This window comes from Fundulus heteroclitus, chromosome 15 (assembly GCF_011125445.2).
Source record: "Fundulus heteroclitus isolate FHET01 chromosome 15, MU-UCD_Fhet_4.1, whole genome shotgun sequence".
Taxonomy (NCBI): Eukaryota; Metazoa; Chordata; class Actinopteri; order Cyprinodontiformes; family Fundulidae; genus Fundulus; species Fundulus heteroclitus.
This window is the reverse complement of record NC_046375.1, coordinates 11,190,664-11,205,299: the sequence shown is the minus strand read 5'-3', so window position 1 is coordinate 11,205,299 and position 14,636 is coordinate 11,190,664. Positions and strand designations below refer to the sequence as shown.

The 14,636-nt window shown below is 38.1% G+C and overlaps 1 protein-coding gene across 9 annotated transcripts in view; it reads right to left on the bottom strand.

The window, feature by feature from the left end:
• utrn (utrophin) overlaps positions 1–14,636 on the bottom strand; it is a 242,331-nt gene that overhangs the window by 80,257 nt on the left and 147,438 nt on the right. For 8 of the 9 annotated variants that reach the window (XM_036147379.1, XM_036147378.1, XM_036147377.1 and 5 more), the window contains 2 exons: positions 4,114–4,243; positions 142–413 (listed from right to left, as the gene is read on the bottom strand). In XM_036147379.1, the coding sequence (XP_036003272.1) occupies positions 142–413; positions 4,114–4,243 (402 nt within the window). The remainder of the gene's footprint in view (positions 1–141; positions 414–4,113; positions 4,244–14,636) is intronic. The other variant, XM_036147373.1, reaches the window with a different exon arrangement.

Here is a 14,636-nt window from a genome sequence, read left to right as displayed (position 1 = left end):
AAAGATTCATTTACGACTAATTAAAAGGATTTAACCATCATTTTTAACAACTGCTACATTTGCATGTCACCCTGTAGGATTAACGGATAATGTCACGCAATAAATAAGAAACCCTGAGGGCAACAAATCGCTTTAACTCACCGATGTCTTGTCGATATGGTCCTGAAGAGAGTCGATGAGCAGGTCGCCCACCGGCTGCCAGGTAGCTTTAGTCTCCTCCGCTCGCGTTAGCTGCAGGTCGAGCTGGTCCATGGAGCTCTGCAGGTCCTGGAGGCGCTCCAAAGCTTGCTCCACCTGAGTCTGCCAGCCTCCCAGGTGCCCGTTCAGACGCTCCCACCGTACCCTTACCTCACCCGACTGCTTGCGGATGGCCCGCGCTAGCCCTCGGGCCTTCTCCTCTGGGGTAAGGTCTGCTGGAATAAATCAAATAAAAAAAAGACAACTTACTGTGTTTGTTTTTCTTTAATGTAAAGTTACTTAAACTCTCTCTACTTGGTAATGACAACAGGCATTTTTACCAACTAAGCCAGCTCCTTTAAATTTTCAAACATGTTCAGCACTTTTAAAGGCATACTATGCAACATTTTTCAGTTAATTAATGTGTTCCATACCGTTTTGGATGATTAAATGAGTCATTTCAGGTCGAACAAAGGTTTTCTCGGCTGCCCTGGTGGTCTGAGGGGGAAATACCGTACTTGCAATTGCAAGAGCTCTCGGCCCGCACCCACAGGTTCAGAAGTCTCGTGCAAGACAGCGAGAGTCGGTCTTGCTTTACGGCGAGAACTCCATGTGTTTTTGCCCTGCCATTCACTATATGCAAGCGCGAAAGCAACAAAGAACCGCGTGTTAACGTCAAATAAACATGCAGTTTATTATTATTATTTATTTATTTTTTATTTTATTATTTTTTAATGTTGGCGAGGCGGTAGCGTGAGTTTGGCGCCAAGATAGCGCAGCGGGAAGCTTGATGTTCATACCTTCACTGTGTTAGTCATTGTTTGTACTGCCGTTTTTTTCCACTTTTCGTTGCGTTTGCCTGTCTGCTAAGCTCAAAACAACCACGCCTAGCTTGACGGAGAAACCAGAACAGCTGAGCATCTTTACGACAGTGCACTTTTACTTTCGCCCTCTGGGGGGAGCCTCGCTGGAAAATCAACCCCGGTTGCATAGTATACCTTTAAGGTGCATTATTTTGACTCGATTTTAATGAAAAAATAAGATTTAGTAAATTTCTACATTCTGGACAGCGCTGAAAAAGGGATTTAAAAAATCTATACATGCACAAAAAAAACTGTATTATTTATTTCTGTTTTTGATTTAAAGAGAAAGTGTGCAATATTGAATATTTGACACATTGAACACTACAAAGTCAGCTATTGTCCCCCTGCCAGGGGATATAGGGTTAGCAATCTAAATATTACTAAATGAGTCACTAAAATTTATTTTAAAAGATGACAGTTTAAAGATACATTATGTGAAAATTTGGGCATACATGACATTCCAGGGATCCAGAAAACCGTTTTCATACAGCCATGTTATTTATTGCAATACTTTGACCATTTAAATGGTGATATTAACTTAATTGAAGGATAGAGATGTTTTCAGTTCAACCTAGACGATACTCAGAAATATTTTTCTGGTCCGAATAAAGTTACCCTTTTAACTTGTAGTTCATATTACATAATTATCTTTCTTAACTAGTCACAATCCTTGACTAAAAAGAATACAACTTAGAATACAAAATACAAGATAATTTACATTAATACATTTTGACCATGCTGCAACCTGAAAGCTGCTCATTGGGCCAAAAAAAGGTTATTTAAAAGTCAATCCCAAAAGATGGCTCACAATCTAAAAAGACAGTTTATCAGTTGTCATTACTTTTTGGTCCATGTTTAAGGACAAAAATCGGCAAACTCAAGACTTCAGCGCAAACTGAAACAGCAGGTGGCATAATAGCGGCTACGACGACCCTCTAATTTTAATAAGTGGAGCGTGTAATGTGAAAATGTGACGAGTTTGAGAGAATGATGAAATATCACAAGGGAAAATTTCAACGCAGAAAAATAAGCAGTAACAAAATCAGACGGAAACGCAAACAGAATGGGAGCAAAAGCCAGCCATGATGAAAGTGGCCAGAAGAAGAGAGAGAGAGAGAGACAGCAGGAAAGGTGAGTTGATAGGGTAATTGCTTAAGATCAGTCGATGCCACCCGAGAAAAGAAAGCCAGCAGAAGTGATAACGGCTCCCTAAATACCATTTTAACTGCTGAGAAAGATGAGCAGCTTTTATGAGTTCTAAGGTCTCATCTCCTGTGTGGTGACTGAAAAACTACCTTCACCTGTTGCACCTCAGTAATCTCTCTCTCTTTTTTCCCCCTCCTCAGCCAGCAGCTTTCTGCATGCACACCGGCTGAAAAAAACAGAAGCCATGTCTTCCAGGTACAGAGCTTTTTCTGACATCCAACACGATAGATAACTCTTGTGGAATAAGTCAAATCTAGCATTATAATAATGAGACAATTTAGTTTTAAACTATTCATTGAAATTATTCTTTGCTTTCCTCTTCGGAGATCACAGACAGCAAACCCATTGGCCTTGGACCTCCCTTATACAGATCCCATGTGTTGATTTAATTTTCGACGTACTATATTTCAGTTTAAAAGGAAATGCGTTAACTCAACCAAAACATCTGGTCTCCATTGAACAGATATGGAAAGGATGAGCCGAATGAACTGATGCATGTTTCATTTCTGACTTCCTAGATGTGTATCGTCATGATCTACTGAGAGTTCAGTGAAAGGCATTTAAAGGCCACCTAATCTAAATACTGGGGCCCGGTATCCCTTTACATATTTGTTAAAAAAAATAAGAGGAAGCAAAGGTTTCTGTGTGTTTATTTCTCAAGGACTTAAAACTAAAAAATGTTGCAAAAAAGTGATTTCAAGTCCTGTGTCCAACATTACCATTTCCTTCAGGTATTATAACTGGAGCATCAGTTAAAAACTCAAAATGTCTTATAAAAGCATCATTCCTAGACATGTTTGGGAGTTAAAAAAAAAAAAAACACCTGACAGCCTTTCACCAATGAATTAGAAATGTGTCCATCACTGTTTATCCTAGACAAACATAAACCAAAAAAAAAAAAAATCGGTTCAGTCAAGCCAATTTCAATAAACAAATATCTTCCCAGATCCAATCATGAGGAGATAAAAAGATCCCAGGCGATTGCAGGGCTATCTCAGCTAAAATCAAGCGGATGCAGCACGGTCAAAGGCAAAATGATCTGACGAGAGATAAGGATAGCACTTCCCATTACAGCCTGGTAATAGGAGGGCAATAATCGGGTAAGGGCTCTGCCATAAAACTATAATAATTGGATAAGAAAGGGAGGAAGGTAGGAAGAATATAACGAAGGAAGGACAAAGGGGAGGATAAAATGAAGGAAGGGCACATGGAAGTTTAGGAGGAAGGACACAAATAAGCAGACAAGGAAGGGAAGTAGGACACATAAAAAGAAAGGAAAGACACATGAAAGAAAAAAGCAGGAAATTGTTTCTGCAAAAACAAATGCTTTCCAATGCTCTTATTTTCTTTAGCCATCTTTATCCAGACCTGGGAAAAGCTCAAAGTAGGAACTCTAAATAGCACTCAGTTAAAATAGAATTAATGGAAATAGTTCCTTAATAACCTTACAAACTTATGGGCAATATTTTTATCAAACATTAGCATAATGATTTTAAATATGTGTTGTATAATATTTACATTCGTTCCCCTTATTTCTAACACGAGACACAGATGTCACTCTAGGGTGAGTATTTTGATCTACATACTGTTACAAGATAAATACTTAGTATGAAATGTGGGAATAACAATATTGCAGCTATTATATACAACCTGATACTACCAGGTGATAACATTAGTAATGAGATTATATTACCCAATTGGTACCTTTTTATTACCAAAGTATGACCCCAGTGCATCTTTTTATCGTATTAGAAGTTGGAACCACAACAAGATACTTAGACCTGAGAAAACCATTAGCGCACAAAAACTAAGAATCAGTATAGTTCTGTACATATATCAAAGTTTCTCAGTAAAATGGGCAGCTAACCACTCTTTGGCTGCAGGTTCTTCCGCGGCTCTCCGGGTCCCTCAATGGGCTGGTCAGCAAGAAACATCCTGGCTTGGTCCAAAGTACTGATTACCAAGTGCTCGCGTTCCTTCAGTTCGGAGCAAAGAGCCTGCAGCAGAAACAGAAAGCCGTTAAGCAAGGTGCTTTATTGACTCTAAAAAAGAGGAATATAATACAAAAAAAAAGAACAATCCAAAAGCCATAATTTATTTCCTCTGCAATTTGGTGCAATTCTGAATCATGTTCTCTGATTGTGTTTGTGTCCGTAAACTCCAAATTAACACGCGCGTTTAGCACAACGAAGCATCCAGATCACTGAATATTTTAAGCTTAAATAGACAGGAATTTTTTTTATTTATCTACTAAAAAAGAATGTTGTAATGTTTTCACATTGTTACAGCTACAGAGATAAAAGTAAATATAGAGACAGGGGGAGAGCAGCAATGACAGGACTGTGGCGGCTCCTCGGACGGAGGCGAAGAGACCGGCCGGACATTTTCCGGAAGTCTGTAAAATTGGATGAGTGATGCACTGAAGCGAGAGGAAGTGAGTTTGCATAGATTATAACTATAAAGTCCACTGGTAATGTCACTTATTTTGCTCTCCGCTGTACAGGGGAGCTGACACTCTGACAAGTTCTCCCACCATAACATATAGGAGCATTTACTAAACAATTTATGCTTTTAACCTTGCATCATTGAGTCATAAACAGACACACAGATATATACACACACACACACACACATAGTATGTGACAGCGATGGGCCTTCATTGCTTATTGGGGTGTGGGATTACTTTGTTAAGAGCCCATGTAGTTTAAGACACTGTGAAGCAAGTTCATTAAACTGAACGATTCACTTTGATAAAGTGGTACACTTATTAAAACAACAAGGTCAGCAAAAATGGGATGCCAGAAATCCTCTGAACAGACAATACTGACCAACAGCCAGAAGGCAACACCCGGACTTAAGACTAATGTAAATGTAGGGCTTTTTTTTTTTTTTTTTTTTGGGAGGGGGGGAGGTAAATTACTTTAAAAGTAAAAAAAAAAAAAAAAAAAATAGAAAAATGAATACTGCTTGGTCTCCGAGAGGAAATTTAAGTTTACTCCACTAACATCAATTTCACACAGGAAACCGCAGTCTGTCACGCTGTAATAGAGCATCACGCTCAACAAATATTATATCATCTCTGGTAATAAATGGTTTTGCTCCATTCCAATGACTTCCCACAAATTCACACGGCAGGTATAACAGGCAGGCAACTCAGAGTTTGGACAACGAGAGAGAGAGAGAGAGAGAGAGAGAGAGAGAAACTAAATAAGAGGCGAGTGATGAAGAGCAGGAGAGGCGTAGACAGAGATAAGACAAGGAGGAGAACAGTGAGGAGGATTAGCAGTGGAAGCGTACTTTATACGTTTTGATTTAATTGTTATCAGATATTCACAAACCCCTTTTAAGGGACTTACAAATTCAATATTAGCCTTGGCAGAAAATGATACCATTGTATATGGTACATGTTCATGGGAGATCTTTAAAATCCTAAACATAATCATCTGTTCAGTGGGAACCAAGAGGGAAACATTTCCTGAGAAAAAAATACCAAGTAGACTCAGAGGCCTGTCTTTTATCCACTGGTCACTAGGGACCATTGTGCCACCTCTCACAGTGAGCAGGATGGTATGGGAAGTAACATAAAAATATCTCCAAATCTCACTCCAGAGAGAACTGCAACAAAGAATCATCTCCATAACAACCATTAAATGTTATCTCCAGCAAAAACTACGCATTTGGGTGACATCTCTGGAAAAAGCATTTCCTGTCCTACCATTACACAAAGAAACTCTACATGGAAAAACCCTTTTAGAGTGATGACTCTGAAATATGAGGACATTTGGAGGGGGAGAGGGGGGAAGGGGGGAGGGGGAGGGGGGGGGGAGCTGGCTGCATCTGGCTGAACAATTACACTGGGTTGTATTTGGGTCTTTCAGTCGTATAATGATCCAAACATTTGTCCAAATTAACAAAGAACATGTTGCCAGACACAAAATCAACCCCTTTCATTGCCCTCTCAGTCCATAAAGCTAAATTCTATCGAAAACCTCTGGAACGAGCTGAAGACGAGGCACCATGAGATCACCGAGGACGGCCTTGAGATATTGTGTAAGTAGGAATGGCCAAAGAGTCTTCTCTCTGTATGTTCCAAATATATGAAATATTAAAGGAGAAAAATAATAAGAAGTGGGCTATAGGAAATAATGTGCGTCAGGACATGTGAATGCGTAACAGGGGTCACCAAGTAGCCCTCAAAAGACCACATGTTGAGCCCAAGAGCCTGTTCCAAAAAAAAAAAAGTTGTATTAATTAAATTAATGAATTAAATTTATTTAAAAATATGTTTATTTCCCTTAAAGTTAAGGTGAACTCTGACTCTTGTAGTTCAAAGGTCAGTACTGGTAGCCCTTAGTATGACAACACCAATAAAATAGCTCTCAGTTTCATAAAGGTTCGTGACTCCTGGGTTATAATGTGTAGTATAATGATTTATTTGCTTACTTAATGGACTTTTAGTATTATAGACTCAAAAGTAACGTACGAATCAGGAAGATTGTTGCTGTTAAGAACTTTAGGAAGGACAGGAGGTATGATTAAATAAGTTTCTCTTCTTCATACTTTTAGGGCATAATCACTATATTACATATATTATCAATATAGGTACACATTATTTATACACGTCTGTATGTGCTAAATTTATAATTTCCCTGGATTGTCTGCAATAAATTATTCATTCATTCATTCAAATCCTATCGGTAAAAAAGGGGATGTACAAAGCAATAACAGTAACTTTCAGTGTGGGACCTGAAATATTGTTGGGGGGGTTAAATAATAATAAAAAAAATGTAGGTCTATCTTCCCAACAGAAAATAGTACTCAAATTAAATGCTGGATATGACAAAATAACAAAGAAATTATATGTGTCTACGCTAAAAGATTTGAGGCTTAAGGCATACATAAAACTATTAGTAAGTATCTAAATACCAACAGCAGCATAAAATTCAACTTAGATTAAGATCACGTTATTAATTTTAAAAGGGAAATTAAATGTTTTGACTCATATCATGCAGGTTTCTTTGCGTTCTTGTAGATGCAGATGACTGCCCATAATCTTCTTTAATTTCATGAAGCATCGTTCTTCGCAAAATCATAACCAGAGGCTGATTTTTGAAAAGCCCCATGCTCTGATGCTGCTAACAAAACAAATGATGGCAGAAGAGATTGCACACTTCACGACATCTGTCTGCTTTGTCCTCTCTTGTAGAAGGTTTTATAGTAGCTTTTCCAGCCCAGTCTGCTGTCCAGGTGAATATAAGAGGTAATATTGCTCCTCCATTTCTCCCATGATGGAAATTCCGGTTCTCTTGAAATCTAAAATCACCTCCTTTGTTTTGTTCACAATCAAGACGAGATGATTGAAACAAAAAACAAAGATGCAAAGTCAATTCTCTGTCCTAAATTTCTGTGATCCACCAGTTCACATTAGCCTTAACAGAAAACATCTGAAACCTCCGGTGCTTTTGCAATACGGCATTGAGGAAAATAAAAGGATACACTTCACTCAGAGCCCCTCAGAGGCATGCATACTGTATGTCACGACGCAAACCATTTAGAAATGGAGGCAAAGGAAAACCTTCATTTCATACAAATCCCTTATGGGTTATGAATGATGAGACAAAGCCTTCGATGTCAAAGATAAAACTAGACCGGGATCGGCTTCCCATTTCTTTATTACATTTGTACTAACCGAAAACATAAAATAAAAATCACAATATGGTGTAGGACTCTGTGATTTGTAAAGACCAGAGAAATGTATGATTCTTATAATGTGTTGTGATGCTCTTGCCGGATATCTTGTCACTAGAAGTCACCCTGACCTTGGCTGTGTGTGTGTGTGTGTGTGTGTGTGTATTTCTGCAGGTGGGATATTCTGCCTGTGTGCCAGCGCTTGTGTACAGGTCACCGTAAGCGTGCTTCCTGAATGTCGCTGAAAACTCTTATCTCCATGTGCTCTGTGCTGTGGCGCCAATAAGATAACATCGCCACACAGCTCCTTTCAGAGCTCTGCCAAACATCCCTCTTCCTGCTCTCAAAAATCCCCCTTTCTCAGCCTCCATGCAATCCACCAAACAACTACAACCCTTTCCAGAAAAATCTACTTCATAATAACCATATCTTAACACCGGTGAGGAAAATAGCATGAATTCAAGGAGGTTCTGCGACAAAAGGTTTACTCGCATCCAAATAAATTATAAGACATTGATGACTTCCTATTTAGAGGAGGAAAATGTTTGAGCTTGTGCTGTCTGGGCTAAATGACACTTTAAATCTGCGTACAGTTGCACAAGGAGCCTCGGAGTCATTCAGGCTGAAAATGTAATAGCTCCTTTCTCCCTACATTTACCACTAACTTTTAAAAAAAAAAAAAAAAAAAAAAAAAAAGCGTGGTAGTTGTTTGAAACCAGATATTTTTAGACATGCCTGAGAAAACAAGCTTCGGTTCTTCTAAATACGTGATACACCCCCCCCCCCCCAATCGGCTGAAAAAATCCAATGTCTATTTCAGGACTCAAACTCAAACTCCACATGCTCTACCTTTGAAACATAAGAAGAAAAATGCCACATACACATTTTAAAGTTAAGGTAAGTTTAAAGGAGCAATAAGTAGGAAATGTACTATAAAATTAACCAAAATCATTCTCATTCATCACCTGGGATGGAACAATCCTTATAAACCAGTAAAGACCGGTTTAGCGTGTAGCCCGTGTTAACTTCCTGGTTACTGAGCCAATCATACGAGAGATCCCAGGGTTCCCAAAACAGAACACAACATTTGGTATTTTATGTTGATAAAGGGCGGCAGCCTGCAGACTTGGATCTATCTGTTCTTTGATATAACGATATTTTGTTTTCAGAGCAGAGTGAATATAAAGCAACTTTATATCTGAGTACACAAGTTTGAATGTTTTGTGGATTTTCTCTAATACACATAAGGTCAAGATTATGCATTCAGACTCAAATATATATGTATACACCAATAGTAGTTGGACGTGTCTTTTAAAAGAACACACATTTTGGAGTCATTAAGGTCTGGGGATAAATTGTTATTATTTAAATTGCCTGGTTTCCTGGTACAGATCCTGAGCTTTTAGGGGAAAAAAAAATCAGTAAAGTATGCCTGCACAAATTTTCTGTTATCCAGGTCATCGCAACACCAAACTGGCTTAAACAGGAAGCAAACGGGCTTTCGCTCAGTTTTTCTGAAAATGTTTCGACGCCTATGCCAGAGTGATTGTCAGTTCTGGCAGCTCATATTTTAGCAACCTGTAGTTGGAGCGCTGCTGTTTTTAAGCACAATGAGGCCCATCCTCTTAGGCGTATTCCAAGTCAAATGCAAATCAATGACCCACTATTCCTGTGTGGTTATAAGCTATTGCTCGGTGTGAGTGGAGTTCCTTGTCACCTGAATCGTGAGACTGCTGATGTAATCAATACAGTTTTCAATAAGGTTTAGGTCAGGCCTTTGGGAAGACTATTCAGGAAGTTTTGCTAAAGCAACTTTTGGTATTTATTGTCCTGTCAAGTTCTTGCCCAGTTGTGACCATTTTTCAGTCACCTGAAACAAACTGGTGAAAGGAAATGGCTCAGAAGGCTCAACACGAACGTAGGAACCAACCAAAGTTCAAGCTTGCCGTGAGCTATGATGTGCAGTTAGGAAACTGAAGAAGGTTTGACATCAACCTAGAGAGAAATAATCCTCTACTCCAAAATCATCATCAAGCTCGCCTGAAACACCTGTCCAGATGGACAAGCTAAATCCCTTGTAAAGAAAGTATTTATTTATTTATTTATTAGTTATATGACAAAAAGGAAAAATTCAAAAACTTTCCACCAAATAAACATCTGGACAGTGGGAAACTGGACACAAATCGGGTGTTGCAACAGGACAATAACCCTAGAAATACATAAAAACAGCTATTGAATGGATAAAGTAAGTGAATAATACATTGCTGGAAGGCCCCAGCCTTAACCATACAAGACATTAAAGACATAGCGGTCAGAAATCACACCAGATTTATACAAGAAGCTTAGTCACAACAACAACAGTGCGTGTGGCTTCTTTACAACCAAAGACACTCTTGTCCACATATTACTGGGAGGGTAAGTATACATTTTACCCTTTATTATAATAGTTGCATTTAATATGTGACTAAACCTGCATTAAATTCAGACTAGGATACCAAATAAATGTTAAAATATGGTGTTTGACTAGTCCTCCCCTGAAAAAGAGCAATGGCAATAAATCATCAAAACCCTAAAATCGTTTGCTTCTGCCATTGATCAGTATGTAAACTTCTGACCTGCGGATTATATTTGCAGCTTCTTAAGAGCTTTCAAATTATGCGTTTGTACGAATGCAAAAACAAAAACACATTTAGGCTCAGTTAAACTAATAAAAATAAAAATGCCAAGAACCCCAAAAAAAGCTCCAGATTGCCACAAACTAATGGCTTTATTTAACAACACCCCACCAAACAAGTTGAAACCTGTCTGAGAAAGTCAAAATAGCTACAAGGACAGAACATTTTCGAACAACACTGATTTGTGCAGGTTTAATGCTGCAGCATTGACACAGCTGTGCACAGACCCACATTATGGGGAACAAAATGGCTGCATTGTTGTTCATGCACCCTGCAGGTCTGACTGGCATTAGAAGTGTCACAATGTTGTTGGGCTGCACAAGTAAAACAAATCTGTTAAAAAATATAACAGAAAACATTTCGATGCTACCCAAAAAGATAAAACTTTTGAGTCTGATAAGGAGTCTTGCTTTTCCTGGAGAGAATCAAAGCACTTTAATCCATTTCAGGCTCCTGTAATTCAGTCTGTTACAGTGCAAATGGCTCTAATCAGTCATACCGGCACAATGATTAAGATGTGCTCTGTAGCACATTTTTTAGATCTTACTTGCTTAGAACTGAGCCTTCAAATCCATTTGAGCTTACAGAAAGACAAAAATGAGCAGATGATAAAGACTAACGAAGCTCAGATTTCCGTGTCTTTTGACTTTCTCCCAAAACAAACGAGAAGCCAACTGTTGCAGAGGGCAGAGTCGTTAAACAGAAACAATGACTTACCAGCTCCCCCATATATAAACTTTAAATTCAATAAACTGGAGTGATGAGTTTTATCTCAGCTGCTGACAGAGGCTTTTTAGATGATAATTTGCAATTATTAAAAGCCTTCTTTGGCGATTTTAGCAGAAACAAACTAAAACTGAGGCAATCAATGCACACAAAAAAAAAGCAGAAAACAATTTATGTAAGACAGGAAAACAATCATCGCTCCCTCCTGCTCACATATTTTGAAGAAGATATTCTGCCAAAAAACATGGCAGATTTGATTATAATGACACTGTTTTAAATCTGATTGGGCTGAATATAAATGAAAAAAGGTGAAAAATGCATCCACTCATTACCTCACTTCTACATCGTTTTTCCATTTTCCTTTCATCCAACAGTGCCTCTGTCTGATGCTGCCTGTACCCTCTCGGTCTAAATTGCTGCTCCCTCAGATTTTTCCCTTCCTCTGATTCCTTAATAACAGCAATATCCGTATCTCTCTGCTGGGCTAAGTGGCTTAGCCTTCTTCTTTTATCTCTCCTAACCTTCCAGAATAAAAAGAAGGGAAAATAGTTTTTTTTCTCTACTTAGCCCTTCTAAGCCTTCCTTACCTTACTGATACCGATTTCCATACATCAATGCAGACTAACCCCCTTCTTTTAACTGAGCAGTTGGAGCATTGCTGAAAACCTGCGTGTTTGTGAGTCTTTGCCAGTCACTGTAGGCAAGTAATAGAGCATGACTTGCTGAAAGCTTCAGCTCTTTGTTGTACTCATCCTTCGAGGGGTCAGAGAGACCTCAGTGTGGTTTATTAGGAAGAAAATAGAAGAACGTGAGGGGGGGAAATGAAAATGAAGCTTCCCTCAAGTTCAAACCTCTGTGCTCTATTTTATTTATGCATCATATTCTTTCAATTTTGCTCGTTTAAAAAGGTGTGGGCCTGGGGATGAATTAGTAAATAGAGAGGGGACGTAACTAGAAGGAAAAAAAAAAAAAAAGAAAGGAGAAACGAGGAGTTTAAAGATATCTGGTGCCAAGAAAAATCTGAAAACTGGGGAGAACAGGAGAGAACGAAATGACAACCATAAAAAAGGTAAGGAGGGGGGGGGGGGGGGGGGGCAATCCACAAATATTGGTCTTTGTGGTCAGTGATTTTCAGTTTACAACAAGTACATACATAATTACCTTCCTGAGTCCCTGATTACAGGTCCTAACCAGCGGCGGATGTTCAGAACAGAACATCTTTTAGCTCATGACCAGATATCTGCATAAAAAGACAAGTATTTCTTGTGTCTTGCCTTTGAGCTTTGTCTATAAATGTTGCTCCCTCTCACGAAGCTAAATCAAAAACAGATCGCTGAACTCTATTTTTGGAGAGGTCTGTTCTGCTTTTTATTAATGATCCCCTGTTAAATCATAAGGACTTCGCAGGCGCTACAGCGGCCAAATAATTGATCATCCACTGCTGCAAGAGCAAACGGTCTCTACAGGACATCAGTTATCCGTCTTGCTTGATAGTTTGCCTTGAGAATAAGAAGAAACAGAGGACATCGATCTTCTGTCAATTAGGTTGTCTTTTTTTTATCGCTTGAAATCAGCAATAAAATTTCTTTTATCCCTGAAAAGGTATTTAGAAGGACGCCTTTTTCCTATAGTCTCCATGCCAGGTTGAAATATTTCTTCCTACTTTGGTGTTTCTAGAGCAGCACAGTGAATATGCTTCCTCAAATATCTGAAAATTCTTATAAATTAAAAAGAAAATCTAGAGCAAAAATGTCACCAATGTAATATAATTTACATTAGGATAACAGAAGAATTGGTATCTAACTGAAAATTTTAAAACCCTACATTTTACAACTAACGCATGTAGGGATAGGATATATACAGGTGATGGTCATATAGTTTAAAATATCATGAAAAAGTTGAATTTATTCAGTAATTCCTTTTAAAAAAAAGGGAAACTTGTATATTATATTCATTCATTTCACACAGACTGATATATTTCAAGTCTTCCCCATGATTGTGTAGCCTACGATCTAAACTGAGAACATTTCAGGGCCTTTGCAGGTGTTTTGAGTTATAAGCTGGTTTGAGTGTGGCACCAGGTGTCAATGTTGGACCTTTTCACCATATTCAAATTTTCTGAGATACTGAATTTTGGGTTTTCATTGGTTATCAGTTATAATCATCAAAATTGAAAAAGAATAAAAACTTGAAATATATCAGTCTGTGCAATGAATATTAGATACAAGTTTCACTTTTTGAACGGAATCACTGAAAAGGAAATCCACTTTTTCATGATATTCTAATTACATGACCAGCACGTGTACACATTTTTAGATAATACTTTTCTCTACTTTTTATTTTTAGGTTTTATGCTTGAGCTTGTCACAATCAGTTTTCTAGATGTCACGCTGTTGCAGTTCAATTATTTTCCCAATCCTGAGATAATTTTAGTATACATTTTATTTTATTTTATGACACTCTTATGTGATAAGATATTTCCTGAGGATTAGGCTGATTAATATAATTGGCCAATTTACAGCAATGTTGGCCATTAGGAAAAATCAAAAATCTGATCTTTTTTCAATCAATTAACATCCCACATTAAGATCTACCAGATGCTCTGACAAGTTGGTGCTGCGTGATGAAAACCCCTAGTTCCAGTTCAGCCAGAAATTATTTATACCCATGGCAGGTCTAGGTTAAAAGAAATATTTTAATTTTACCAACAAGTTTGGAAGGGCTCGGTCAGAATCCTGGCTTTAATCTGATAGAGAATCTGTAGAGAGATTTAAAGATTTGGTTGATGGCAAGGAGGTCTTCCAACCCTAAATACTTAAGGTCTGAAATGGAAACAACAAATACAACATGGGTTTGATTGCTGTAATGTCAATAAACACCTTTTCTATTTATTATTGCCAAGTATGAATAACATGTAATTTTACCCTTACAGAAACTAATTTCTTGGTTGAATAAAAATATTCTTCAGCTCTAAAGCTCTCAGGGGTATGAATAATTTTGGCCTCACATGTAGTTATCTTCAGTGTCTATGAAGTTTTTAAAAAAAGGTTAGAGGAAGAAGAATGATGTAAGCACCCATTTAAAGGATACTTTCAACATGTCTGTTTCATCCAGGCTGTGAGAGAGCAAGACAATAGACAGAAAGGCTGAGCTTTCTACTGTTAAGCTTCCAACCTTTCAACATGGTCTATTTGGAAGTGTTTGCAGCCATTTGGAAGTCTCAGGTAAAAGCTTTAAAAAACCCCAAAGATCGGAAATCGGTAACTAACTTCTGATGTATCTACTCTCTGAGCATGAATTC